At 37.6% G+C, this 26,802-nt stretch overlaps 1 protein-coding gene and 1 long non-coding RNA gene across 4 annotated transcripts in view; one reads left to right on the top strand and one right to left on the bottom strand.

The window, feature by feature from the left end:
- The window catches only part of LOC127635311 (uncharacterized), a 33,302-nt gene extending 29,268 nt beyond the window's left edge, over positions 1-4,034 (bottom strand). The window contains exon 1 of the long non-coding RNA XR_007969462.1: positions 791-4,034. This is a non-coding gene — a long non-coding RNA (uncharacterized LOC127635311). The remainder of the gene's footprint in view (positions 1-790) is intronic.
- Positions 4,035-14,868: 10,834 nt separating this feature from the next.
- Positions 14,869-26,802, top strand: part of LOC127635112 (TLC domain-containing protein 4-B-like) — a 28,376-nt gene continuing 16,442 nt past the window's right edge. The window contains exons 1-4 of one of the 3 annotated variants that reach the window (XM_052114904.1): positions 14,869-15,129; positions 22,906-23,075; positions 24,637-24,726; positions 26,035-26,062. In XM_052114904.1, coding sequence (XP_051970864.1) covers positions 22,921-23,075; positions 24,637-24,726; positions 26,035-26,062 — 273 coding nt within the window. In that variant the 5' untranslated portion in view covers positions 14,869-15,129; positions 22,906-22,920. Of the gene's footprint in view, positions 15,130-22,824; positions 23,076-24,636; positions 24,727-26,034; positions 26,094-26,802 lie in introns of those variants that run through there. The other 2 variants (XM_052114902.1, XM_052114903.1) reach the window with 2 other exon arrangements.

Raw genomic sequence — 26,802 nt, 5'->3', positions numbered from 1 at the left:
CTATTGGCACATGTTTGTGTCATGGAATACGTAAATGTATATGTTCTGCGTTTTGTTTCATCCTGAACCTTTAAGTTAGATCGTTGCGTTGAAATTATGCGATAATGTCTTGACAGATCTAAACCGGTAAACACAACCAAAAGAACTCTGAAAGGTCAATCGAATTGTATGAAGGGATTTGGAAAATGAAGATAACCATTGAAATTAGTTACAGTTCCCATGTCACTGTGTTCCGAAACAAAGCTGAGTGGTAAAATGGTGTGAAGGGCACATGATGGAACATTCTAGAAGTGTTGGACCAGTTTGCCAGTCCATTGCCAGTTTGCACTGGGTTGAGGCTGAATCAAGGGCAGACGAGGATTTATATATGCAGCAAATACCATGTTAGAGTTGCATGTTACATTTTGGGTCATTCAGATACAGTATATACATAATGTATGGCACATGCCATAATGCTATTTTGTTTTCATAGTGATTTGGAGAAATTAAATGCCCTATAATACAGTGTTCCCCAAAAGAATTTAGACACTAAATCCACACTTAATCCCAAGTCCCTTTGCATAACATAACAAAATATCAAATCAAAAGGTATTTATTTCTAAAAAAAAACAGCACAAAACACACTTTTCAAGCAAATAAAATGACCACTGTATATTTGTTTTAAAGTATCTATTCTCAAATAAGTTGTCATTGCCCCAGAAAAGCACTCTGGGTTGCACTCGTAAATATAGAACTGAGAGTCTACTAATTTGAGTACCGTGTTAGTGCTAAAAATGAAAACAGCACTTACGTCTGGGGGTTAACGAACTTGATTGAACTGTTATTGTTTGAGTCCACATAAGAGGATTATCACATACTGTAAAAGTTTATCCGTGTGTACAGGACAGTCTTGCAGCCAGGACAGTGACCGAACAACCAGTCATCTTAAAGAGAAACCAATGGCATTTACTCAAGTGCTGCCCCCTCCACCCCTCCTAACTGTGTTACTGTGGGAGACAATCAGTGCTTTGTGCAAGCTGTGGAATCCGGGACAAAAACGAAATACCCTTAAAGAGAAGGCCCGAAAAATACGGTTACCGCAGCAACCACAAAAAGCATTTAAAGGGAGATAGAAACATAACTATTGCTTTTGTAGAGCGCGATGCAACTGTGCCACCATAGTGGCTCTCTGGAACCTGAGGCCTAAACCATGTGGAGTCCTCACTAGACCATGGCAACACAATGGCAATCATCCAAAACACTTTAGAAAGTGCATAGCAATGCACATAAAAACACTCAGAGCACATAAGCAGCCACACAGCAATGCCCTGGCAACCACCCACAACACCGTAATGTCATGGCTGAGCTTTTTTGACTTGGTCTAATAAGCAATCGCAAAGCAACAAACTAAGACCACTCAAAACACCTTAGCAACTACTTAGAATGCTCTGGCAACCACAAAACTCTAGCAGTGTGGCAGGACTATTTTGACTTGGTCCAGTAGGCAATAACCTAGCAACCACCCAGCAATGCTCTAGCAAGCAGCCAGAACACCCATATTTGTAGCTCTTCACTGATAGTGTTGAACCTGAAGCAAACGGCAGCAATGGACAATTTGCAGCTACTAGCAAACACTTATGTGGAAACTAGTACGGCAACAATGAAGAGTTTGCCACAGAGGTTTTCCAGAACTTTTGATTTTAAAAAGGGAACCTAATACTTCAGAACTGTGGTGGCAAGTTTTACACTGACAAGTGTAACCGGAGCCATCTGGTACATGATTGCTGTGCAGTGTGTGTAAACATCACTCCCCTGGCCTCAAGAGGCACACTAATGTCTGATACTAGAGGCTGTAGCCTTTAGCCTCCTTGTTAGTGTGTCCGCTTCCCATGCTGGCGATGCCAGTCGAATCCTGCTCGAAACGATTAGAGCAGGACCGGTTACAGTGGTGCCGTGACCCGGATGGGAGTGAGGTTTAGGGGTGAGTGTAATGGGAGCCAGCTTGTACATAATTGCTGTGCAGTGTGTATAAACCTCACTCCCCTGGCCTCAAGTGGCACACTAATGTCTGATGCTAGAGACTGTACCCTTTAGCCTTCTCATTAGCGCGCATGCCTCCCATGCCGGCGGCGCCAGCTCGAATCCTGCTCAGAGCGGGTCAAGCAGGATCGGTTACACAACCATCATTCATCTAGTTTCTGATTATGTTTCTTCTAATGCTATGAGGCAAGATAGCGTTTTATCACTAAAACCAACCCATACTTTGCTAAACTTCAGCCAAAGCTTGTTTTGCTTCATTAATCTATGAAAAACTGTGATATAGATTCTACTGATCTTCACGTCCCATAAAAGAATACTCCCACAAGAGAAATGTGATAAATGCGTGTAGAAGCATGTTACTGATACAAAAACAATAGAGAAAAGAACCAAGTTAGATCTATGGAAACAGCCTGGATTTCATTAGCCCAGCTCCCCAATTCCTCAGGCTGAGCCTAACTGCAACTGGGCTTGGAATACACATAGGGGGATGGAGGGAGGTGCTACATATGGGAGGATGGATGGAGAACAAAGATATACCGGTCCTCAGGCAAACATGCTTGGAGGAACTGCGAGGAGAAAGGGTTTCTTGACTGCTGGTTACCATGGGATTCGTCCACTTTTCTAGTCTTGATGAGAGATCAGTGAGAATATGTGGCCGATGGTTGTTTGTTGGTTGGATTTTTCCAAGAATGGCACAACTAACCAAAACACTTAACCATTTCTGGACAAATCTCAAAATGTAGCTGGCTGTTGCTTCCTTGTTTAGTTCAATTTTGTCTTAATTTCCAAGCATTATTGGGGAGACCAGGGCTAGTTGTCGACTTTTACGCAAGTCAGTATTTCTCGAGGTATAGTGTTATTTTATAGAGATAGTTCACCCAAAAATTTTAATTATTTTATAATTTACTCACCCTCATGTCATTCCAAACTTGTATGACCTTTGTGTTGCTTAGTCACCATTCACTTTCATTGCATTTTTTTAATTGAATGGCGACTGAGTCTAACATTCTCCCAGTATGGTCTGTATTACTTGTACTGCACCGAACCGTGCTCTACTGGAAATGTCACTGGAACTGTTACTCACCATGCTCCGAACCAATAGGCCAGATGGTGGAAAAGTGTGTAATGATTCAATTAGTTATGTTTAAACCAAAATCCTTTCATAAATGTAAATGTTTTACATCATTATTTAAGGTGAAAGAGTAGAAGGGTTTAATGAGAACCGCAGATGGTTGAAAGAAGCTCTCCCAGTTGAAATTTCCCGGAATACAAGCTGAAACCAACAAGCTGTGTCTGTGATATCTGAAACTTCCTCACATTCCTGTGGAAATTTATTTATTTTTATTTTTTTTGCGGAACGCTCACATTCCCTGGTCACTCAGAATTTCAGAACGTACTAAGATGAAATCTCTTCAGTAATCAAAATACTTTTTGAATGTAACTGTATTATATTACCAATGATTTAAATTGTAACTGTAGTGGAATACAGTTACTTTAATTTTGTATTTTAAATACACAATCCCGTTACATATTCTGTTACTCCCCAACATTTCTGCAGCATGATGTTAGTCTCTTACATTTAGTAAGCTAATAAAAGAAGAGGTAAGACTTCCTCTGTTTTACAACCAATTAGTCAACTAGCTTGTTTACAGATGGAAAACAGGAACAGGCCTGAATCATTTCAGAGGTCACAAAGTGAAACCATGCATGGGAAATATTTCATAGGATTTAGAGACTCCAGAATATAAAGTTGCTTAAAAGGAACATTCTGGGTTAAATACGAACTAAAAACTGGGGAAATTATATAGAAAAAATTAAAACATACAGAGATGCACTTATAATGTAAGTCCATGGGCCAACCAGTAAGTCCAGTGGCAGTGGCAAGTGGGAGAGGGGATTGAAATATCTATGTTTTTTACACGAGTGAAGTGTCCAATGTCATTTATGTAATTTTTTTTTTAATTCGACTGGCAAATGGAAAAAGAAATGAATTTGCACAAGGATGAATAAAAGCAATTGGCAATTAAAAATGCATTAAAAATTATTTATTATTTTGTTATATTTAATTATATTTTACATGAATTAACACATTTAATTAAATGCATTCAATTAAATAAAAAAATATTAAATAAACACATTTTTGTAAATGTAAAAATTATTTATCAATTTATTTTTTATTGTCATATTTAACTACATTTTAAAATGTTAATTAAACCAGCAGTTAGTAAATATGTCTATACATTCATCCAATTATATATTATAAAATGTTTATTTATTGACATTTTAATGTTTGAATTAATTAATGTATTAATCTAGTTTTTAAAAATCACTCCAGGTTCTCCATTCCATTGTAAGTGCATAACTTACAAGAGTCAATGCATCTCAATTTTAGATTTACAACAACAGGCATTTATGGCCCTACATTTTTTATTACATTACATGCTATCAATTTCCATAAAAGTACTCCAAGATAAATCACCAACCAGGGTGAGGAATTTCCTTGCATGTCCAGAATGAAGAGTAGCACACATGTGAACAAAATGTGAAACGAGTCAGAGAAGTAGAAAGGAAAGAGCCTCTCACTTTGCCAACAAATCCTCTACAGAAAACCTGACCGTTCTACTGTATGGTGTTTTTTCTTTGTTGGCACTTTGCCATAGAGTGCAGTCTGTTGCATGTGAGCCATTTTGAATGCCCTTTGTTAAAGAGGAAATATGCTAGTTTATTTTTCTGCATTTATCTATAGTTGATTTTGAACACCTTTTTCTATTTTTAGCTGTGACTGACATCTTACTCCTGAAATACACATACTCATACCCCAAATACCAATGCAGTGATATTGTTACAATAGAACAGTGCTATGCAGAAAATAGGGGCAGGGAGAAAAATGAAAAAAGGTCACATAGCATGCACCAGGGGTGTCTCTAGACATTTCAAACATTCGGGGCGCAGCCCACAAAGAGAATATGAGATGTGCAAGCACAGAATGCATGCCGATTTCTTTTTTAACAATAAATTAATATAATTCGGCAGTGGAAGAGAGAGTGGAATATGGTTTTGTGAATAAAGTTGTAAAATAAATAACATTGTCTTGATATTCATTATACAATTTTATTTCAAGTGTGACTTCAAAATCAAGTGCCCCACACAAGTGTCCTACCCACACACACATTCCAAATCTGACCCTCTGAGATCATTGGTTATATGGAATAGTATTGCAGACTCTTTTATGTTTTCTTCCGGGTCAGATTTGACCTGGAACACCACAGATGTACCCATTTTTAGAGACCTTCAAAATAAAATAAAATAAAATAAAATGATAATCATTGGTTTTGTTGTGTTTATATAGCTGTTTTGAAGCCTTGTTTCAATATATATATATATATATATATATATATATATATATATATATATATATATATATATATAATTTTTTAATTTGAAACAGGTCGAATTTGATCTATTGAACACAATAGGAGTTCTGTTACCAGAATATTGAACTGGGGAACATGGACCCTTGGAACATAGATACGCCCCCTTTAGAGATTGTAGCGCTGTCCCAGAGACAAGTCCCTAATTTACTGCACCTATTACATTTATATATTTTTTCAGGGCGTATGGACATTTTCTGCTTATCATTAAAAAAAATGCTTAAATCACCTTTTATTTGTTGTGAGACTTATTAAGTAATGTCACTTTGTTGGGTGAAAAAACGGGCGGGAAAAAATCCAATGACATTAAGGGAGATTAACAAACCATAGCTGGCGATATAGAGACTCACGCGGAGCTCTCTTTTACTTAAACAAGCCCTTAACTGCCCACAACATCGAGCAACTGCTTGAAAAATTACTAAAACATACTGAACACCTTAACAACCACACAGCAACGACCTGGCAACCACCTACACTATTATCATGATGGCGAGTTTTGTGCAAGCAAGCACTCCTTTCATTTTGTACCAAAAACTTGAAAGACTAGAAATCAGTACAAAATCAAACCATCAGGGGAAAATATGAAGACTGTCTGCTCTCTGGTGGTGAGTGGAAGAAATTGCATTTCTATCATCTGTGAACATCTGCAACAGCTGTTGTGGTGTCAGTGCTCACTGTGGTAATTTACTGTAGGCTACAACGTGTTGTGGTTTTTCCACTGCCTTTTTTGGCACGTCTACAGATGTTGAATCATACTATGTCCTGCCACCACACTGCCAAAGAGATCTGGCAATGGCCTTTAGTCCATACGAAGCGGAACATATAATGCAATTTGGCTCTTGTCTGAGAAAAAAACAAAAATCCTGCCAAATGACCAGTGTGCTGGTCTACTGCCCCAGTGAAACAACTACAGAATTTAAAGGGATAGGAAACCAAAAATGAAATTGTCATAATTTGCTCACCCTCATGTCTCAAGATTTGTTTGACAAAACAAAAAACAAAATAGATTTACTTGACAAGCAAAATTGCATAAGATATTTAAAGAGTTCACATGTTCATGTAATCATTAAATGGAATAAAAATAAAAAAACAAAGTCCAAGAAATCCAAGCAAAGGGTCAAAACAAAGTAGCAAACAACTATGGCAAGCAAATTTAGCTTTTAATGCATCCAGCGTTACTTGTAATAATATGTGTTCTATTAATATTTCATTTAGAGAGCTCTACAATATATTTCTACTAATAAGAATTGAAAGACATTGTTACTAGTAAGAATGCAACTGCAGAGCTCTACAATGGTATTTTACTAGTCAAAATTATAATAATGGAGATCTGTAATGACATTGTTACTAGTAAGAATACAATAGCAGAGCACTATAATTGAATTACAAAGCTCCGCAACTGCCTTTTTACTGGTAACAATTCAAACAATTGCACACCGAAAACTGAATGAGAAATTAGAAATTATGGTAAAACTTTTGGCACCCGTTCACTAGCGTTGAGAAGACCTAGAGCTGAAATATTTTTCTAAAAATCTTAATTTGTGTTCCTCCGAAGAAAGAAAGTCATACACATCTGTGGTGTCCTTTTAACTATCCCTTTAACTTTAAAAACGCTTCTGTTACATTCGTTTTGCTGTAACTTGCATTCTTTTTTAGCATCTGTCTGAATGGCCCCTTAGGCTACAAAATGTACAGATTTTTACTTGTAAATAAAACTGTAGAGAGAGAGATTTTTTTAATAACATTTTTTTTGTATTATTTAACATTATCCTTTTGTACCATATTTGTCAAGTATACATTGCATATTTAGTCTTTTTTACTAAATACTTTGGAAAATAAGACAAATTTGTGAAAAAGTTGGAGAGGACCCTCCCTACCAAAGGACCACTAAGAGGGGAAAAGCAACCAAATCTGGAGAATAAGGAACTCCATTCAAACTTCATTGGAATAATGAGAAGAATTAATTTATTTGGAAAATTATTTGAGTAAAAGGACAATTAAACAAATAACAACTGAGAAAAAATAACAGTGGAAGCCCAGAAGGACAGAAGAAATCTAAAGCAAACCAACAGAGGATTTCAACTTGCTCTTTGATAGAGTTAAGTAATCCACACATAAATATCTTAATTAAAACAAGTTGGAGGAGTGAATTGAATTAAAAAGGAATTTTTAAAAACTTTACAAACAAATAAAGTTTGGTCAAAAACTACAGGCTACACACTAATTCAAATTAACAATAGCAGAGGATAGTGGGCCTTCACACCTTCTGATTGGCTGGTTGAGCTATTGCTCTACCTGACAATTGCACCTGACAGTTCATTTGTTATTAAAATGGGACTGTAATGGTGCAGGGAAATTATGCTACCCTGACAAAATTTGAACACTCAAAGAAATGGTGGAAATGGAGGGAGCAAACCTCCATTTCTGAGACATCAAAACACAAACAAATTGACTCCTCCCCTCATGCCAGTACAGAGGAAATGATCACACCAAAGATTGTGAACTGTAGCACTATGGCAACAGCAGTAGTGGGGGCTGGTGCTCACACCTTTGCCATCCAGTCTGAGAGGAGCAGACAATAACACAAACTTAACATCCAGAAAGAAAACTCTGAGGCCCTGTTTAAAGACACAGCAAGGGTAAAATCATCACCACCAACTTGCTTTTCTACACAGAATTCCCAACTGTCTGGCTCACAGCATTCTGCACACCTTTTGAACATTTTACAAAACATGGAATTAGTAAAGGCAGACAACTGTGCATATATGAGGATTCAGAAAATTACCCAAAGAACAGGCACCTGGCAGTTCATTTGTTATTAAAATGAGACTGTAATGGTGCAGGGAAATGATGCTACCCTCACAAAATTTGAACACTACAAGAAATGGTGGAAATGGAGGGAGCAAACCTCCATTTCGGAGACATCAAAACACAAACAAACTGACTCCTCCCCTCATGCCAGTACAGAGGAAATGATCACACCAGAAGAAACATCATCCTTCCCCAGAGCAGGTGAGGAACATCAAAAGACATAAGCAGCCACATCTCATACCCCAGCAGGGAGACCAGAGCCACAAAACACAGAGGCTGAAATTGCCATCCTCATAGACTCCAATGGTACGTTTCAGTGTGGAGAAAGGCTGTTTCTGGGCCATAAAACACTCAAGACTCTGGTGCCTAAAAACAGGTGACACCTTCAGAGTGCTCTCTTACCCCAGCTTTGGCACACCCTCACATATCATCACACACACAGGCACCAACAACGTGAAAACTGAGCAGAAGATTGTTGGGCAGCTGGTCTGCAGAGTAGAAGAAAAGGCTACAGAGATCTGCCCCAGCGCAAAGATCATCATCTCCTACCCCGCAGAGACTTTCCCCCAGATACCATACAAAGAGTCAACGCTGATATCTCCAGAGGATGTGCTCTCCTGCCCAATGTGCACCTGGCTCATCACCCCATCATCACAAACAGAGCTATGACCATGTACACATAAAAAAGGACAAAGTAAACATGTTTGCAAAAACACTGAAAGACATAGCATGGGGCAGAGAGACCACCTCAACACCCCTCAAAATGAGACACCTTCCATGGCTCCACCCCTCAAACCTCTCACGGCTCTGCCTTCCATGGCTCTGCCCCTCTAGCCTCTTTCTTCCATGGCTCTGTCCTCTAAGTCTCCACCTCCAGTGATGAAATCACCTCCCAGGTCTCCTGACCCTGTCCTGCGGCCACCCCCCAGGGCCCCTGACCCAGTCCTTGCCCTGTGGTCACCTCCCTGGCCTTCGGATCATCTGCAGACACCTCCCTGGCCACCTGATAGTCCACCTATTCATTGTTTTAAATTTTGGTTTTAGTGACCTTTTGAAATCGAGTTTTATCTTCTGGACTAGTGACTATATGTTTGTTTGAAATCTACGCTACACCTCACATCAGACTGGATTACTTCAAAGAAATGAATCACTGCTGCACTCACCGATGGTCTTCCCCAGGACTGCTACGTGCAGTCTTAAATAGGCTGCTTGATTCCTGGTCCATCGTTGACGTCCAGTGGGGCTGGAGCGCGTGGACTTTGATTTTGTGTCGTGTTGGTGGATGCATTGAGGAAGTTCTGCCTTCTGTTGCCCATCTTGGCCTACTGGAGTTTTACTGTTTGCACTTGCCAGTTTCAGTGAAGAGCTCCCTGTTTGTTTGCAAGTCCATGCAATCTTCTTTCTTCTGATATGGTTTTATTCTACTCATCTCTGGATTTACGGCATTTGAATTCCTCAGACCGCCTGTCAGATGGAGTATACAATTATTGTATACAATTGCACTGCTCTTGGAATTGCGTGTCGCCCTCGGTATGTCCATCGAGGGTAATGCCAACATCCCTGCAGATTACCTGCTGATTCCCCTGACAACCACCACATACCGGCCATCTGGTCTACATGCCATCGCCCTCTGACTGGTGAAAGTGATTTGAAGTGGGGTGTCAATTTTGATAATCTCAGTTAGCTTAAACGCACATCTTTTATTTCACAACAAAACGCAGATTTCACCACTACTAAGATGGCCCTCATTAATGCAAGTTCATATTGAACAAGTCTTTTATTCTGAATGACCTTTTATATCACGATCATTGGACTTTTTTAATCACTGAGACTTGGCTGAATCCTGGCGAACAAATGGCCCTGGGGGATCTAACACTGCCAGGCTGTGACTTTTTAAATTCAACATGGAATTCTGGACAAGGATGTAGCATTGACACAGTTTTTAAAATCTCTTTTAAATGCAGAATGCTGCCTATGGACATATATTCCAGTTTTGAGGTCCAATTGTTAAAGATTGACAACTTGGGTCATGCCTTCTGTGCACTTCTGTACAGACCTCCCAAATTTAATAAGGACTTCATCCAACAATTTTTGCACTTTCTCTCTGTATTGGTGAAATGCGGTGACAGACTTTTGATTCTTGGGGATTTTAATATTCATTTATGCTGTCCATCAAAACTGCTGGTAAATGAATTTATCTCCCTCACTGAGTCATTAAATGTTGTACGACATGTCACTGGTCCTACTCTCAATATAGGTCATACATTAGACCTGGTGTTATCATATGGTCTTTCTGTGTCCAACTTAGAGGTCTTAGGTATTGGCATTTCTGACCATTGTTCAATAATGTTTGAGTCTGTATCTACTTGTCCACTCCCAACTTTATCTCAGCTCTTACGCCACTCCAAGACCATTCACTCATCTACTGCTAATCTTTTTTCAGAATTGTATCTACGCATTTAACAGATGATGTCTTAGCTGGACTTGACACTGAATCAATGGTTGAAGCTTTTAATAAATCTGGTAATTTTGCATTTGATAACGTCGCTCTGCTCAAGCCAAGGAGAATTAAAGGTGTTTCACAGCCTTGGCTATATGACGTTACCAGCGTTCTCAGATAAGAGTGCAGAAAAGCTGAGCACAAATGGCAAAGTAAAAAGCTTCAGGTCTCTTATGATATTTTAAAGGAGTGTTTAACAAACTATCAGAGAGCTGTAAAGTTTTTCTCTACATTAATCTCTGATAACGCAAATCGACCAAAAGTTTTATTCAAAACAATTGATTCAATTTTGAACCCAACTAAAAACAATTTTCTGGATGCCAAACAAGAGAACTGTGAAACATTTTTACAATTCTTTACTCACAAAATTGAGCAGATTAAAGGTGTGCTTTTACCTTCACAATTTGATCAAACCACAAATACCTTCCCCGTCCAGCTCCCTGACTCACTTTCTAACAGTTACATCAGAACAGTTAGCAGATGTAGTCTCCAAAATGAAGTGTTCCAGTTACAAGCTGGATATTGTTTCTCTACGCCTTCTTAAAGAAGTTTTCATGACTATTAGTTCCAGTGTGATTTAACAGCTCATTAGCAAGTGGAGTTGTTCCAAGTAGTTTTAAACATGCAATTCTACATCCTTTGTTAAAAAAACTTTTTTGGATCTGGCAATACACAACAATTACAGACCAATCTCCAAGCTGCCTTTCATTTCCAAGATTTTGTAGATTGTTGTTTATTCACAGCTCTACTCCTATCTAAATACATTTAACATTTTAGATACATTTCAGTCTGGTTTCAGACACTTGCACAGCACCGAATCTGCATTGTTGAAGGCCACTAATGATATTTTACTCTCGTCTTAGTTTTATTAGATCTCAGTGCCGTTTTTGACACAATCAACCATAATATTCTCCTCAATCATCTAGAATGTATGGTTGGTATCCAGGGGATGACCCTCCAGTGGTTTTCCTCCTATTTAAAAGAAAGGACGTTCTCTGTGAATTTAGGTAATTTCTCTTCTACTTCGGCTCAATTACATTCTGGTGTCCCTCAAGGGTCAATCTTAGGACCCTTTTATTTTTGCTGTATATGCTTCCTCTTAGCCCTGCGATGGACTGGCGACCTGTCCGGGGTGTCCCCCGCCTTTCGCCCAATGTTGGCTGGGATGGGCTCCGGCCCCCCGCGACCCTGTACACAGGATAAGCGGTTGACGATGGATGGATGGACGGATGCTTCCTCTTAGCTCTATTTTTAATAAGTACAGCATATCTTATCACTGTTATGCTGATGATTGCCAATTTTATTTCCCAGTGATTGTAGACCAGAATTGTTCATCTGAGAATGCCTTAAATTGCTTCAAAGATAAGGCATTGGCTGGCAAGCAATTTCTTACAATTAAATGAAAGCGAAACCGAAGTTCTGATTTTAGATTCCTCCATGTCCTCCTTACTTGGCCTGGTTGCCCAATTAAGTCCTCTGTACAAGATCAGTGAGGAGTCTTGGAGTGATTTTTGACTCGTCATTACTTTTCAATAAGCAGAACAGTTGCATTCTGCAGTGCTGTTGTCAAGGGTAGCTTTTTCAACCTTAGGTCTATCGCTAAAATAAAACATTTTCTTTCCCATAAAGACTAGGAAATTGTGATCCACTCACTAATTTCATCAATGTTAGACTATTGCAACTCATTGTACATTGGTCTGCCCCAAACATCATGATCGCTTCAGCTTGTTCAAAACACTGCAGCTAGTCTTTTAACAGGGTCAAGAAAGAGGGATCACATTTCCCTCTTTCAGAGCATGGGATCATTTAGCATCTCTACACTGGCTTCCAGTGAAATTCAGGGTTGAAATTTTTGTCTACAAGGCACTATCTGGTCTTGCATCCAAATATATCAGTGAACTTCTACACCCTTACTCCCCCACCAGAGCGCTCAGGTCTTCTGATCAACTTCTATTGAAAGTTCCTCGTTGATGCTATAGATCTAAGGGTGACCGTGCCTTTTCTGTGATAGGTCCTAATCTCTGGAACAGAGATAGTCTCCATTTCCATGTGAGGTCAGCTTCATCACTAGCCATTTTTAAATCTTCTTTGAAAATTTATTTTTATTATGTGGCTGTTGAATAGATCATTGAATAGGTTGAAGTGGATTAATACATGATGCTAATTAAACCTTTTTTTTTTTTAAATGTTATTATATTTTATATTTAACTTTAAATCAGTTTGTTTTTATATATTTAGTTTGTTTGATCTGCAAAGCACTTTGGGTGCTTTAAATGTGCTCTATAAATAAAGGTTGACTTGTCTTGACTTGCATGTTTCCTAGTATCTTCCTGTGTTTGTAGTTGATTTGTTATTTGGTTGGTTCTTTGCATTTCTCCTCATTGTTTTGTATCTCATTAAAAGCCTATGTGTAGATCCATCGTCTCCCGTCTCTGCGACAAACCATGACAGAAGGAACTAAAGACTAAATTAAAACTGTAAAGCAACTGGAACTGATGGGATATTGAATGAAATGCTAAAATATACCAGCACTAAATTCCAATCAGCCATTCTAAAAATATTCATCGTGATTCTGAGTGTAGGTTACTTCCCTGGCATCTGGAATCAAGGACTGGTAACACCCATCTTTATAAATGGAGATACATTTTACCCAAATAATTACAGAGGCAATTGTGTGAGTAGCAACCTGGGAAAAATATTTTGTAGTATCATTAATTTGAGTCTTTTGGACTTCACAACACACATTGTCTTGAGCAAATGAATAAAAATTTGATTTTTACCAAATTACTGTACATCTGACCATATTTACACATTACAAACCTTAACTTAAATTTTTTTGCATGCTTTATTTAGGAAAAGTGGAAGTGGTTTGACCAAATGGACGCTATCTAAACCGGCGTGCAATGGGAGGGAGAGTGCCCTGGACTGTTGATCCACAATGGAGGATGGTATGTTTTGTTACGTTAACTCTAAACTCTGCTTGAAAGCTTCACTTTATTTAGTTGACGAGATACTGGAAGCTTGCTTCTAAAACAACCAGGCCAATTTAACTGTTATACTTGTGTAAAATCACCATGCTATAACTGCTTTATGCAGCACAATGAGCTAGTAGCTAACAGCTAGCAGTCATGTTATTGTTTTGGTTAGTTTGTGTCATGTTTAAGATGATGTCACGGCAGTAGAGGCGGCGCAACTATGATGATCAGCCTATAATCCCACCCAGGTTGAGGTGGCACTAAACTGCAGTGGAAATGCAAGCTCAGAAAAGTAAAGCGAGTAGAGTTGAGGCGAGTCGAACCGTAACGTGCAGTGGAAAAGTGTCATAAGTCAGAATAACGTTAAAAATAATGATACCGTAGTGCCACAGGACTCGGCCCGCAAGGGCCTGGCGTGAAGAGCTTTTTGAGAAGGGCCACGGCCAGATGAGTGCCGCCCCTCTCCCATCATGCACCGCATGTTTGAGGAGAACCTGGTGGTAAATGACTCGTAGATGATGTGGGAAATGTTTTATCACAAAATTAATAATTCACAGCACATTTGACCGTTTAACAAACAATAAAAGACTGCCCTTCTTATTAGGCAAACAAAGGACTGCTGTGTAATAGCAGCACAATATGCTATTCAACATACTCGGCATATCAACATACTTCGTCTCTTTCTAGTTTTTTTTGTAATAATTTATTTTTCCTTTATGTGTAAATTTAAATTTTGTGTAAATTTTTATTATTTAACATAATCCCTTTTTACCTTATTTGTCAAGAATACATTGCATATTTAGTTTTTTTTTCTTCTTATAATATACAGTACATTGTTTTGTACTGCCTTTGTTTTGCACTGTTTTATTTGTATGCAGCTGTAAACGCTTTGGCAATACAAATGTAAACATTTCTGTCATGCCAATAAAGCACCTTAAAATTGAAACTGAAAACTGTATGTTAGAGAGACAGAGAGAGAGAGAGAGAGAGAGAGAGTGTGTGTGTGTGTGTGCGCGCGCGTGCGCACCCGCGCGCGTGTGTGTGTGTCTTTAAGAACTAAATTGGAACCTCTCTTGTGCCCCACACCTCCACCACAATCACATACAGCCATCATTCAGCGATACACGTCAGTTTCACATCAACATACTTGTCAGCATGTTCTCACCGACGCGGGTTTATTAAACCACAACACGATCCAGCTCGCTTTTAATTGCGTTATTATAAAGACCATGTTTATGTGATTGATATGAAAGCATGCATTTTATATCGCTTTGGAGGAGGATGGAACATCATAAATGTTGTTGATTGACGGAAAGTCACGGATATTTACCGGCCCATGTTTTCAGAGACCATGTAAAACTAACCAACAGATACCATTGATGATTGAAAAGAGGTAAGCATATGGGTTAGTGCATGATTTTTCCATTGCATGACATGTAGCAATAATTTATTGCATAAACGCTTTGCGCTCAGCCAGCATTGCGGTGTGATCTGGCCTAAAGAAAAGCACGAAACGTTAGTCACTGTCGACCAATACAATTTATTTAGAGAGCTAAGGGATTTTTGCACGTATTTATGTTATCACATTGTCATATTTGCATTGCAATCCTCGATGTATGTTTTGCACGCGCGTGCATCTTCATACAATCCACATCTAGCATAAGCTTTAACATATACATGTGCCTGTGTTACACAAGCAATGCGGTTCAATGCAGCACATTAGACTAGATATTGTCAAATGAAGGCAAGGAAATATGTCGTTTAAACATGCAAATAAGCTACTAAAGCTCTTGTGTTGAGTTTGAACTGAAGCAGCGCGTGAATGTGTTCCGGTTGCATTGTAAAAGCATGTTTCAGGTTTGCGACTGGAAAACCATTAACTTTCTCTTTGAAAGATAGTACACTTTTCTTTTTTGTATTCGATTTTTTTAATCAAACTGGCCTGACCTGGATGCGGACACCTTCTTTCTCGTGTGGTCTTTCAACCTGCTCTTTTTTTTTTTTTATACGAATTTAGTTTCACTTTTGGGAGATCTAAAATGTACGAATTTACTGTATTGTAAAAGAAGAAACAGCTTTTGCAATTTAAGTTGATCCTTTTGTGTTCAGACTTATTAACTTGTATTCTTGTAAAAAAAAAAAAGTACCATGGTTGCAGGGGCGAATATTTCATCAAAATGTTGGGGGGGACAATAAACATAACAATTCTCAAGAGCAATTTTTGAAGGTTTTTTTTGTTGTTGCCCCGTTTGCATTTGTATTATATTATTGCTTAAACAATTATTTTAAGAATATATCATTATATTATTTACAATACACATATTTTAATGATATTTTAGGGGGGGACAACCCTCAGATAGGGGGGAGGGGGGTCCTGACCCCCCCGCGATTTCCGCCTATGCATGGTTGATTGGATATGAACTATGTTATTACCATGGTATTCTTTGAAGTACCTTGGAGTACCATGTTAATACCATGATAAATGAATATTGTAATCATTCACTACCATGGTGCTGTGTCTGGTGAATTATGGTTTCCACAGCCATGGAAAATCTGGTGAAATCAGTGCATTTTAAAATAGTGATTTCCAGGCCTTGAAAAGTCATGTATTAATAATAATACAAAAATAAAGTAATGTAGTGAATATGCATTTTTCCAGGTATGCTTTAATTATTGTACTTTTTTGAGTGGCAATCTTATTCAAAATAATTTTTTCCTTTAAAAAATATATTATTAAAATAACATGCGCACACACGCACTTATATATATATCTATATATATCTATATCTATATCTAGGCATCTAGTGCAAAATAGCGCAGTTGTGTAAAACAGCAGCAGTGCGTATTCGTATATAAGCAGCTGGAGCTGCACGTGCACTTATAAAACACAGCCTTTTTTCATTCGCAGAGCTATGACAGGTCTTCAAGTAGCTTTGAATGAGTCATATGAACTACATTAATTGTGTATTAATGGTTCTTTTATGTAATTTTCTGAGCTTGACAGTAACAAACATGACTAACACACAGTATCGGATTTGGATCGGGCTCGTCGGACCGATACCCGATCCGTCTAAAAGTTTCAGTATCCAGTAATTCAGGTATCGGATTGGTACATCCCTATTCAAAACAGCACCAATTCTCCTGGGTACACCTGGACACAGTTTTTCTTGGTTGTCGACAGATAGGATGTTCCAAGATTCTTGGAGAATTTGCCAGCGTTCTTCTTTCTGTTTAGGCTGTCTCAATTGCTTCTGTCTCTTCTTGTAATCCCAGACTGACTCATTATTCAGTGGTGGGATCTGTGTGGACCATGACATCTGTTGCAGGACTCCCTGTTCTTCTATTCTATTTGCAAAAGTATTGTTTGGGAGTCAAACATTTATATTTCCTACTGACACACTAAAGCTGAAGATATAAATAACCATCTTAAGAAATACTTCTTCTTAAGAAAATGTGTATGTGCATATGACTTTTGCTCACTACTGTGTATGTATATATATATATATAAAAAAAAAACTTTGTCATAGTGGCAAAATGCAGCTTCACCTAATTTTTTACAGTTACATAGCCATATTTCAGAAGGTCAGCATTTGAAGACATTATACCCATACAATATTAAATGTATACTATTGTTCTGTCAAGCTAATTCCTCACGAGGTTAATGAAGCATCCATCCTGCTACTCTTTGAGCCTTGTTGTGCTCATTGAAAGCAAAGTTTTCATTCATTAGTTTGCTTATCGACTCTTTAAGATGTTAGTCAGTTAATCAAATCACTAATGCTTGTTAGAAATGCAAGTTTGTCAATCATTAGGCCTATCACCCACACAACAAACTTGAAAACCAGGGCCAGCTAGAATGAGAAGAACTTTAATCAGCCCAATCTGACATTTTTGTCACTGATAGTTTTCACAGTTGATTGGTTGTTTCTGGAACTGCATATTCAAGAAATGTGGTTGTAAAAATGTAGACACAAATGCACACACATCACGTGTTTGGTCTGTAAGAAGAACTTATGTTCCTGTTTGTTATATGTCACAGCTGTGGCCATATGTTGCTACGTGACCTCGTTGAAGGTCTGCTTTTCTTAACCAGCATGAGAACCCCCCCATGCTCTGAATGGGTGTAGGATGCATGTATGCTACCTATTGGTACATAAAGAACATCTATATTTAGTGATGCCATGTTTTTTTTTTACTATGATCACCCCATGAGGAGATGTACTGATGTCACGGTCTGTTAGTTTAGCTAACACTGTTTGACTATGTTCTGAAATGTAGCCAGCTCTGTAGAAAGTCAAACTTGTTTGCTTCAATTGTTTATAATGTGTTATGTGGTGTCCCTAAAGACCCCATGAAATCAAAACCTGAATTTAGTTTATTTTAGTCCTAGCCTACGAGCTTTGATGCCACCAAAAATAAATAAATACAAAAAGTTTTTGCAGATATACACATTTCAAACTTACAGTCTTCCTCTTCTGGGAAAATAAGCCAAAGTCTCATCTTGCACTCACGGGCGTATGCAGATTTTTGCCCAATCAAATGCTCTTCTCGTCCCAATACCATGGCTTTTAATTATGGCTTTGATGTAAAGTTTATTGCAGGCCCTGATCCAGACCGAAATTGGGTGCTTCTGAATTAATCGGGGGTCCTCTAGTTAAATTTAAGATGCAATAATGCACTAAAATATTAACTGAGGGTGCTGTAACGTCCAAGCACCCCAGTAGAACCAGGCCTGGATTATTGGCTATTAAAAATGAGAACTTTGGTATGTCCCGCTCCAACTTTCTGTTTCAATAAGAACTGTGTAAGCACAGAAAGACCTTTAAGGTTATTGGAATATCCTTATTTGGAGAGGTGGGATTGGAGACTATTTGTTGTTGTGGCAATAAACAGCATGTCAAGGCAGGGGCCAAACACATGTGACTTCCAGTGTGGAAAGACACACGTGATAGCTGTATATGGACATGTTTAACTCGCTGTCTGTTAATGTATACCTCCTCTGTAAGGCAGATCAAGGCCAGTGCAGTGAGTTCAGAGGGTATGGAGATCTACTAGTGCAGCAGATTGCTTGTCGTTGGGAGGGCTGATGGTTGTTGCAGTAGAGATGCTGCATAAAGTATCTATGAGCCTGAACGTTGCAGATGTTAGTTTAAACGGCATAATCTTTAATTGTGATCTTTTTACTATTTAAAACTCACTCATTAGGATGGGTTGTCATTGCTCATAGGCTTGTAGACTAGGGCTGCATGATAAAGAAGAAAAATGCAATACGTTTTTGGATAATTCGATATGTAATACAATATTCCTATGATGATGTCATCAGAGTGCACTGAACATCATAACCCCTACCGCCCAAATAAAACCATTTGACATCTTTCCCAGTGATCACAAAAATAAATTTATTTTGTTTTATAATATTTAATATTATAATATTTAAATATTTGTATTTTATGTTTAAAAAGTATATGAATATAAAGTTAATTTCACCATATTATGGGTTATCCTAAAATGGAATGTGTTGTGAATTATTTAATGTTTACACCAGGGGTGCCCACACTTTTTTGTGTGATGATCTACTTTGTAATGACCAACTCAATAAGATCTACCAACTAAAAAAACACAGTTTCATTTAAAATAAGAAAATGCTTGTTGGGACTACTGCATGTATCCCTACATGGAATTCATCTTCTAATTAATAAAAAAAATATATAAATTGTTCAATGTTGATATCATTCAGTTTTAAAACTAAACCCAAAACACGGAATTCCATTCAGTTTTGCCTAATCCGGGCAGTAGCATCGCAATTTCGCGCTCTGTTCTCAGAAGTCCTTGGAAGGCACGTATGCGCAAACCTAGTTGTCATGGCAACTTAATACATAAAACCTTGCCTGGTCAATGTTTACTCGTCAAGTGCAAGTCAGACAGAAACTAAAAGCATCTAAATTTTGCATCTAAATTTTATTTTTATTAAAATTTTACGAAAGTACATTTAAATTTTGTGCTATCTACCAGCATTGCCTTTGCGATCGACTGGTAGATCGCGATCGACGTATTGGGCACCCCTGCTGTAATTCATGTGCATATTTATTTCATAATTGGTTCATTCAACGTGGGACTTTTATTTTGAAAATTGTCATTCGCGTTGGTTTATTGTTCCTGTTCTCAGTCGACGCTACGGCTGCACTGAGAGGAATGATTTCACGGGACAATCCATTCATTAAAACCCATCCAAGTAAAGTCCATTAACAAGTAAAGTTTGAGTTTCAAGCCAACGCAATTGCGCAAATGTTGTTTTGATAGATTGAGATTCAAACGGAGCAGGGCATGGTGCATGCTCTCACCAAATGACAATCGTGCACCTGGTCTGTTCTCTGCTGTCTGTGTCGCCATAAACATTACTTTTCAATGTGTTACAAAAATTATGCCGTTATCACAAGCCCTTGCGATATGAATATTGCGATATGTACATTTGCAATATTTAGATAAATTTGATATGTCGTGCAGCACTATTATAGATGATAATTTAAAGTTATATTCCAGATTCAATACAAGTTTAGCCCAATCGACAGCATCTGTAGCATAATGTTGAGTACCACAATAAATTATTGATTTGCCCTCCTTTTGAAGTGAATGGGGCCCATTTTAAAAGTCAGAAATGTAAAGCTTATAATTTTATAAAAGCACTTATATTAATTCTTATGTTAAAACTTGTGTATGATTTGAGCTGTAAAGTTGTTTAAAGTATTGTTATTAACTTGAAATGCCTCATATTGGCCACTGCATTTAGGAGATTTAGTTACAAAGCTCAACTTCTGCAATAGAAACAAAGCAAAACCATCAAAATTGTATGTTTTTATCAACACCTTTAATGATTATTTAATAGCGGCAGCCATAATCATAATCTTGATGGCCTAAACTAGACTTATTCTAAAAGTTTTAGTCAACGTTTGGAGACAAACTAGCATATAGATGACCTCAAAGCTAACAACATGCACTAATAGCCACAAAACTCCAATTTTTATTTCATGGGGTCTTTAACAACTGGTCGAATCTGTGACCTTTTGTGTTTTCTATATTATCGGTGCAAAGGGGCATGTAGTCTGTTTTTTTTATCTAGTCTTTTGTAAACTGATAGCTTCATTTAAAAAGAAAACTTGCATTTTCCATTAGCTATTATGGGCCAAAGGTCACAAAAAAGTAGATCAGTGGGTAATGCTAGCAGTAGAGAGCATGCAGATGCCCCATGGAAAATGAGGGGAGGGGGGGTTATTCTCAGATGTATTTTGGATTGGATAGGAAATTTGGATTGGACAGGAAATTAAGGCAAATCAAAGACTGATTGTAACATAATACGGGCCGGACTCAAACTTGAGTTTCCCACATGAGAACAACGATTAATTTGTCATGCTCTAACTGCACTTGTTAAGGTGTTTTGTGGGGTCTTTAAGTGCAGATATGGCCTAGCCTCAGATTTAGCCCAGTTGAGCATGAGAACATTTCCCTAATGGCATGTTCTCTAATGGACAAGTATAGAGCAGGAAGTAAGAACAACTAACAGGAAGTTAGAAAAGTTGAGGTGTGCTTAAAGGCTGGATTCAGAATAGCAGGAACAAGATTTACGTTTAATTCTGTCTTAAAGGCATGGCTACACATCTCCTGTTTTGTTTTAGTGGGAAGTGGGAATGTGCCTATATTTTGGCTTAAATTTGTTTCTTTATGGATTATTGCTTTCTCACTATGTGATCTAAAAGGGACAGATTTCATTGGTCCGGAATGAGGCAGACATCAAGGAGAATTGTTTAAACTGTTGCCCTTTCGGTCTCAGACTTGAGATTTCACTTTCAGAACATCGTTGGAATTTAGATTCAAATCAGTCTTATGTGGACGTACAGAACCAACATAACGGATTATATATTTTATGACTTATGGAAACAAAAGCCCACTGTTGACTTCCAATGAATGGCAAATGATGGTTATAATAAGCAACATGTTTTGTAACAGGGCTATGTAACGTATCTCAAATTTTAGATAACAAGCTCTTGCATCATGCCTCCCAGCATTAATGTCAGTTAGGAATTTGAAAGATGTTGGGGGCTCTGAGTCATATATTGTGTCACGTATTTCTGCGCAAAACCTGTGCACAAATGTTTTCATGCATTAATCGTGATGTTCATGCATCATCAGTATGTTTGCTTAATTTTCTTTTTTTCAAATTTACAATAAAAGTGGAATACTCAAATCACATGTAAGGAATAAAAGTACATTTACAACTGAAAAAAAAATGAGGTTGTGTGGAAAGCCCTTATATGGAGAGGATTTGGGCGTGTATTATGCTAATTACTAACTGAGGGCACACACACCCCCTCATTAAGAGTAACCTGATCAACATTTAAGTCAACATTTGAACAAGAGTAACAAATGTATGTGCGTAAACTACACCAATGTTAATAAATTTTTTTTAATATATATATATATCCTTATAAATTTGGTACATTTTTCATTGTGACATTTTTATTCATTTAAGTCCATTTTATTCCCATTCAAATGGCATGTATCAGTGAACAAAAACAACAATATGGTTGATAGTATGATAATGTGCAAATTAAAATAATAAGTAACAGACTGTAACAGACCAAACTTTAAAAAATTTCAAATATTTTTAATTTAATGAAGTATCAAATATATAAATGATAAACAAAACACAACATGTAATTATCGTCTTTTTGTGTGTCTTTATTAGCTAACGAAGATGAGATAAAAAAAACTAGTTAAATATTTTTAAACATTTTCATAAGTAATATCATTGACTATATTAACACTTAGGTACACAAACAAAATTTTGCACATGACCTTTTCCGCGCATGTAAGTATGAAGACTTGTATGCAATAAACGAATGAATCCCAGAGTATTTCTGTTCCCACAACCAAAATTCTATTTTATGAGTCAGAGATAGATGCAGTACGTGGGTTTTACAACGCCACATTTGTTTTAACCCGATAACATTGAGTAATAATAGAGGGCTGGTCTGTTAAACATTTACTTTGCTTTTCAGCCGTAAGTAGTCAGTTTCCTTTGGGTAATGTTCACTGTTTGATCTCAATGGCACATTGAGGTTCATGGCCTCATTTGAAGCACCCTCACCCATCTGTTGTGGTGTTTCTCTTGCAGTGGGGTCAGGTGGCCATGGACCCCTTCAGCCAGCTGATCCTGCTCATCTCTGTGGTGAGTTTCTGTACTTTCCAGTGGCTCTTTCACAGCGTCAGCCCCTGGGCGTCGTCCAGAATCAGCCCTGGCTTCCTCAAACTCACACACAAACAGAAGATCGAGTGGAACTCAAGGTACACAAATGCATGATATAATTCTGACACTGTTAGTTCAATCAAAATAGAGAATTCTGTCCTCATTTACTCGCCCTCATATTATTCTTAACCTGTATGACTGTCTTTCTTCTGTGTAACACAAAAGGAGGCGTGGAGAGCGTCATTTGTGGTTCCACAGAAGAAAAAAGTAATATGGGTTTGGAATAACATGAGGGTGACTTATAATGACAGAATGTATGTTTGTGGATGAACTAAGAGACCTAATTGAGGTCTAAAGCTTTTCATAAAAGTGATCTTAGCCAGGAAAAACCTGTAATAACAATGGTTGTGTCATAAGCAAAAAGCATGTTTAATAGCTGTTCAGTTTTATAGCCTTCATGTCTTATGTGTTCTTGGTCTTGCCTTTCACACAGTGCTGTGTGCAATTACAATTATAAATCATATCAAACTGTAATAACCATTTTAAACAGTCATAATGTTGAATACTGTCTGTTGTATCGCAGTGGCGCTGCTTGTTAAAGGAATAGTTCACCCAAAAATGTACATTCTCTTGTGCTCATGCCATCCCAGATGTGTCTGATTTGCTGTCTATAGCTGAACACAAAGATTATTAGAAGAATATTTCAGCTCTGTTGGTTCATACAGTGCAAGTGGATGTTGGCCAAAATCTCAAAAAGCACATAAAGACATCATATAAGTAATCCATATGACTCCAGTGGTTTAATCCATGTGTTCAGAAGTGATATGATAGGTGTCGGTGAGAAAAAGATCAATATTTAAGTCATTTTTTACTATAAATTCTTCTCCCTGCCAGTAGGTGGCTAGCGTTATGAATGAAGAACGCAAATCACCAAACACAAAGAAGAACAATTCTTACAGAGAAAAGCTCTTAAGAGGGCTGTGGAGATTTATAGTAAATTATGAACTCTATTATTGATTTGTTTCTTTCCCACACCTATCATATTGCTTCTGAAGACATGGATTTAACCACTGAAGTTGTATAGAGTACTTTTATGCTGCCCTCTATTTTGGGTGAAATATTCCTTTAAATTTCAGGGGTGAGTACGCAGCGTATCGCAAAATACCCAGATTACACTGTGGAGAGCAGGTTGTAGGCTGTCAATCAAAATCACACATCTGTTTATGCAGGAAACTTCAGGGAATTCATGCAAAATGAAATGCACCCGTTTATAGTGTGGTTTTATTTGTATGCACCAATTCCAGTTCACTAAACCAATTATGCAAATTAGGTAATAGCACAACGCACCCAAAATAATAGTGCTGACTCAATTTGTACAGAGTAATTCCCAATACTGCAACTGTTGAATGAGTTCATACCTCAGAAAGAAAGTGAGAGAGTATAAGAGGAAAAGCTTGCTGGGATAGTACACTCATTTTTATGGGTCTGCCAAGAGAACAGGCAACTGAAGATCTTTAGATGTGGCGCCCACAGCGCTAGGTTGATTGACAGCAGTCAATTGCTCCGTTTCGATTGTTTCAACTTGACATTATTCTATGGTTGAAACAAAGTGTAAACTTATCGCAGTGTTTAATGGAGGGAATCTTTTACTCTCTGCAGGACAGTGTCCACCCTCCACGCCCTGCTGGTCGGCCTTTTCTGCCTCTACATCTTGTTCTTCGATGAGGCTGTCAATCAAGACCCTGTATGGTGAGCGCTCGGCCGTCAAAACTGCCCCGTCAAGTCAAGTCATTTTTATTTGTGTAGCACTTTTCACAACACACATTGTTTCAAAGTAGCTTTACAGGAAATCATGCATTAAAAATGTTTTTATAATATCTATAAAGTCTTATTATTAATGTGTAGTTTGATTAACTGTGATTGTAAATAGTGTATACAATTTTAATGATAATTGTATTTAGAAACCCTGTGAGCAAGCTGAAGGCAAATGTGGCAAGGAACACAAAACTCCATAAGATGTTGATTAATGGAGAAAAATAACCTTGGGAGAAACCAGACTCACTGTGGGGGCCAGTTGCCCTCTGGCGAAACAACGTGAATATAATGTCAATATTAGTTATTTGTGTGCAGTGCAAGTCATGGTTTAAAATTTGTAAATTAAGTAAGAGTTAAGGTCCAGAGTTAAAAAAGAAAAAAAAAAATGTCTTTGAAATTATTCACATAGATGCATTGTGCTTAGTTGGCTGATGAAGGCTTTTGTTGGCAATTAAATGATAGTCTATGTATTTTCCATCACACTGGGAAAGCACTACTATATACACACAAACAAGATGCTTTCATTCATTCTGTTCCACAGCGTTCCCACAATCATGAAAAATCTGGAAATATCCAGAATTTTGGAAAAAGTAATGGAAATTAAAGCAATAGTTTAGACTAAATGAACATCCTGTCATCATTCATTCACCCTCATGTTGTTCCATATTTGGATGACTGTCATGTCAAAATGAGCTGTTAGGCAGAATGTTAGCCTCAGTCACATCTTTTTTCCATTTAATGTAAGTGAATGGTGACTGACATTCTGCCTATTAATTTCTACTTTTGTGTCAAACGGATTTGGAGCATGAGGAAATAATGTCAGAAAATGTATATTTTTGGGTGAACTTTCCATTTAATATCTTAGAAGTTAAAAGTTAATTTAATGTCTATAATAAATATGTATTTTCTGCTCCAAAATATGTTATATGCTAGATATTGCTCTTGCTTTCAAGCCACAATGATGTCTGGTTTGTGAGCAATTTATTTTTTGTGATTTGTTTTATTTTATTACAATTAATCAGCCTGAGTGATTCATTTTGATCCGGTCTGAATAATAAAAAAAAAATATATATATATATATATATATATATATATATATATATATATATATATATATATATATAAAAAAAAATCCTTAATTAGTAATCACATGTGACTTCATGGATGTGAATTGGTCAAACAGAACTCTGCTTCAAACATGATCATGAACTCAGTGCCTTCTCTCCATCTTTACCCCAACAGGGGAGATCCTACTCTGGTGAAGATAAATGTGAGCATTACGACAGGCTACCTCATATCCGGTGAGCGCTTCCAGCAGCTGTGTGGTTCCCCTGATTTCACTCCTGAGGATCTCCTGAGGAACATTCATTTGTGCACCACCAAATAGTCTCTCTGTGGCTGTTTTAACTTTGTTTCTTACGGCAGTGTAAAGCTTTGGGTGAATCTGGATGCTATCATGTGTTTCTAGAACAACGATAAAGCAAGTAGTTAATATTTCACCCAACACATTTGAATGTTTGGAAATAAACGGAACGTGGAATAAAATTTGAGAACCTTTACAGAATAATCCTAAAATTATGTTTTAGTTTAAAACAAGGTTAAAACAGCCAGTTTTGGTAGTGAATGTATAAATCCCACTGGAGCTACATTTACTTGTGAGATTGCATAGGTCGGGGATATTGAACACATTTTTGGATGATCATTTGATTGTTGTAGACATTTGAAATGAAACCTTTTCGCATATCTGGGTTTGGATCACGGAAGTAAACTATAGCGGGGTAAACGTCTATAGCGGTAAATGGGAGACCACAGAAAACATTATTTTTGCATTCCAGTTTGCTCCAACAGCAAAAGAAGAAAATTAACTATTACATTACCATGACTTTCCAAAAGAGGAAACACAGAGATGTATTACAACAGGTAGAAGAGAAAGATGTCAAATTTAACATCACTTCCTCTGCAGCTGTATTGGAAACCCCATCACAACAGTGGTGACCAGGGACCTAAAAT

Source organism: Xyrauchen texanus, chromosome 42 (assembly GCF_025860055.1).
Source record: "Xyrauchen texanus isolate HMW12.3.18 chromosome 42, RBS_HiC_50CHRs, whole genome shotgun sequence".
Taxonomy (NCBI): Eukaryota; Metazoa; Chordata; class Actinopteri; order Cypriniformes; family Catostomidae; genus Xyrauchen; species Xyrauchen texanus.
Note: the sequence above shows the minus strand (reverse complement) of the source record. Positions and strands in the feature narration are given on the sequence as shown.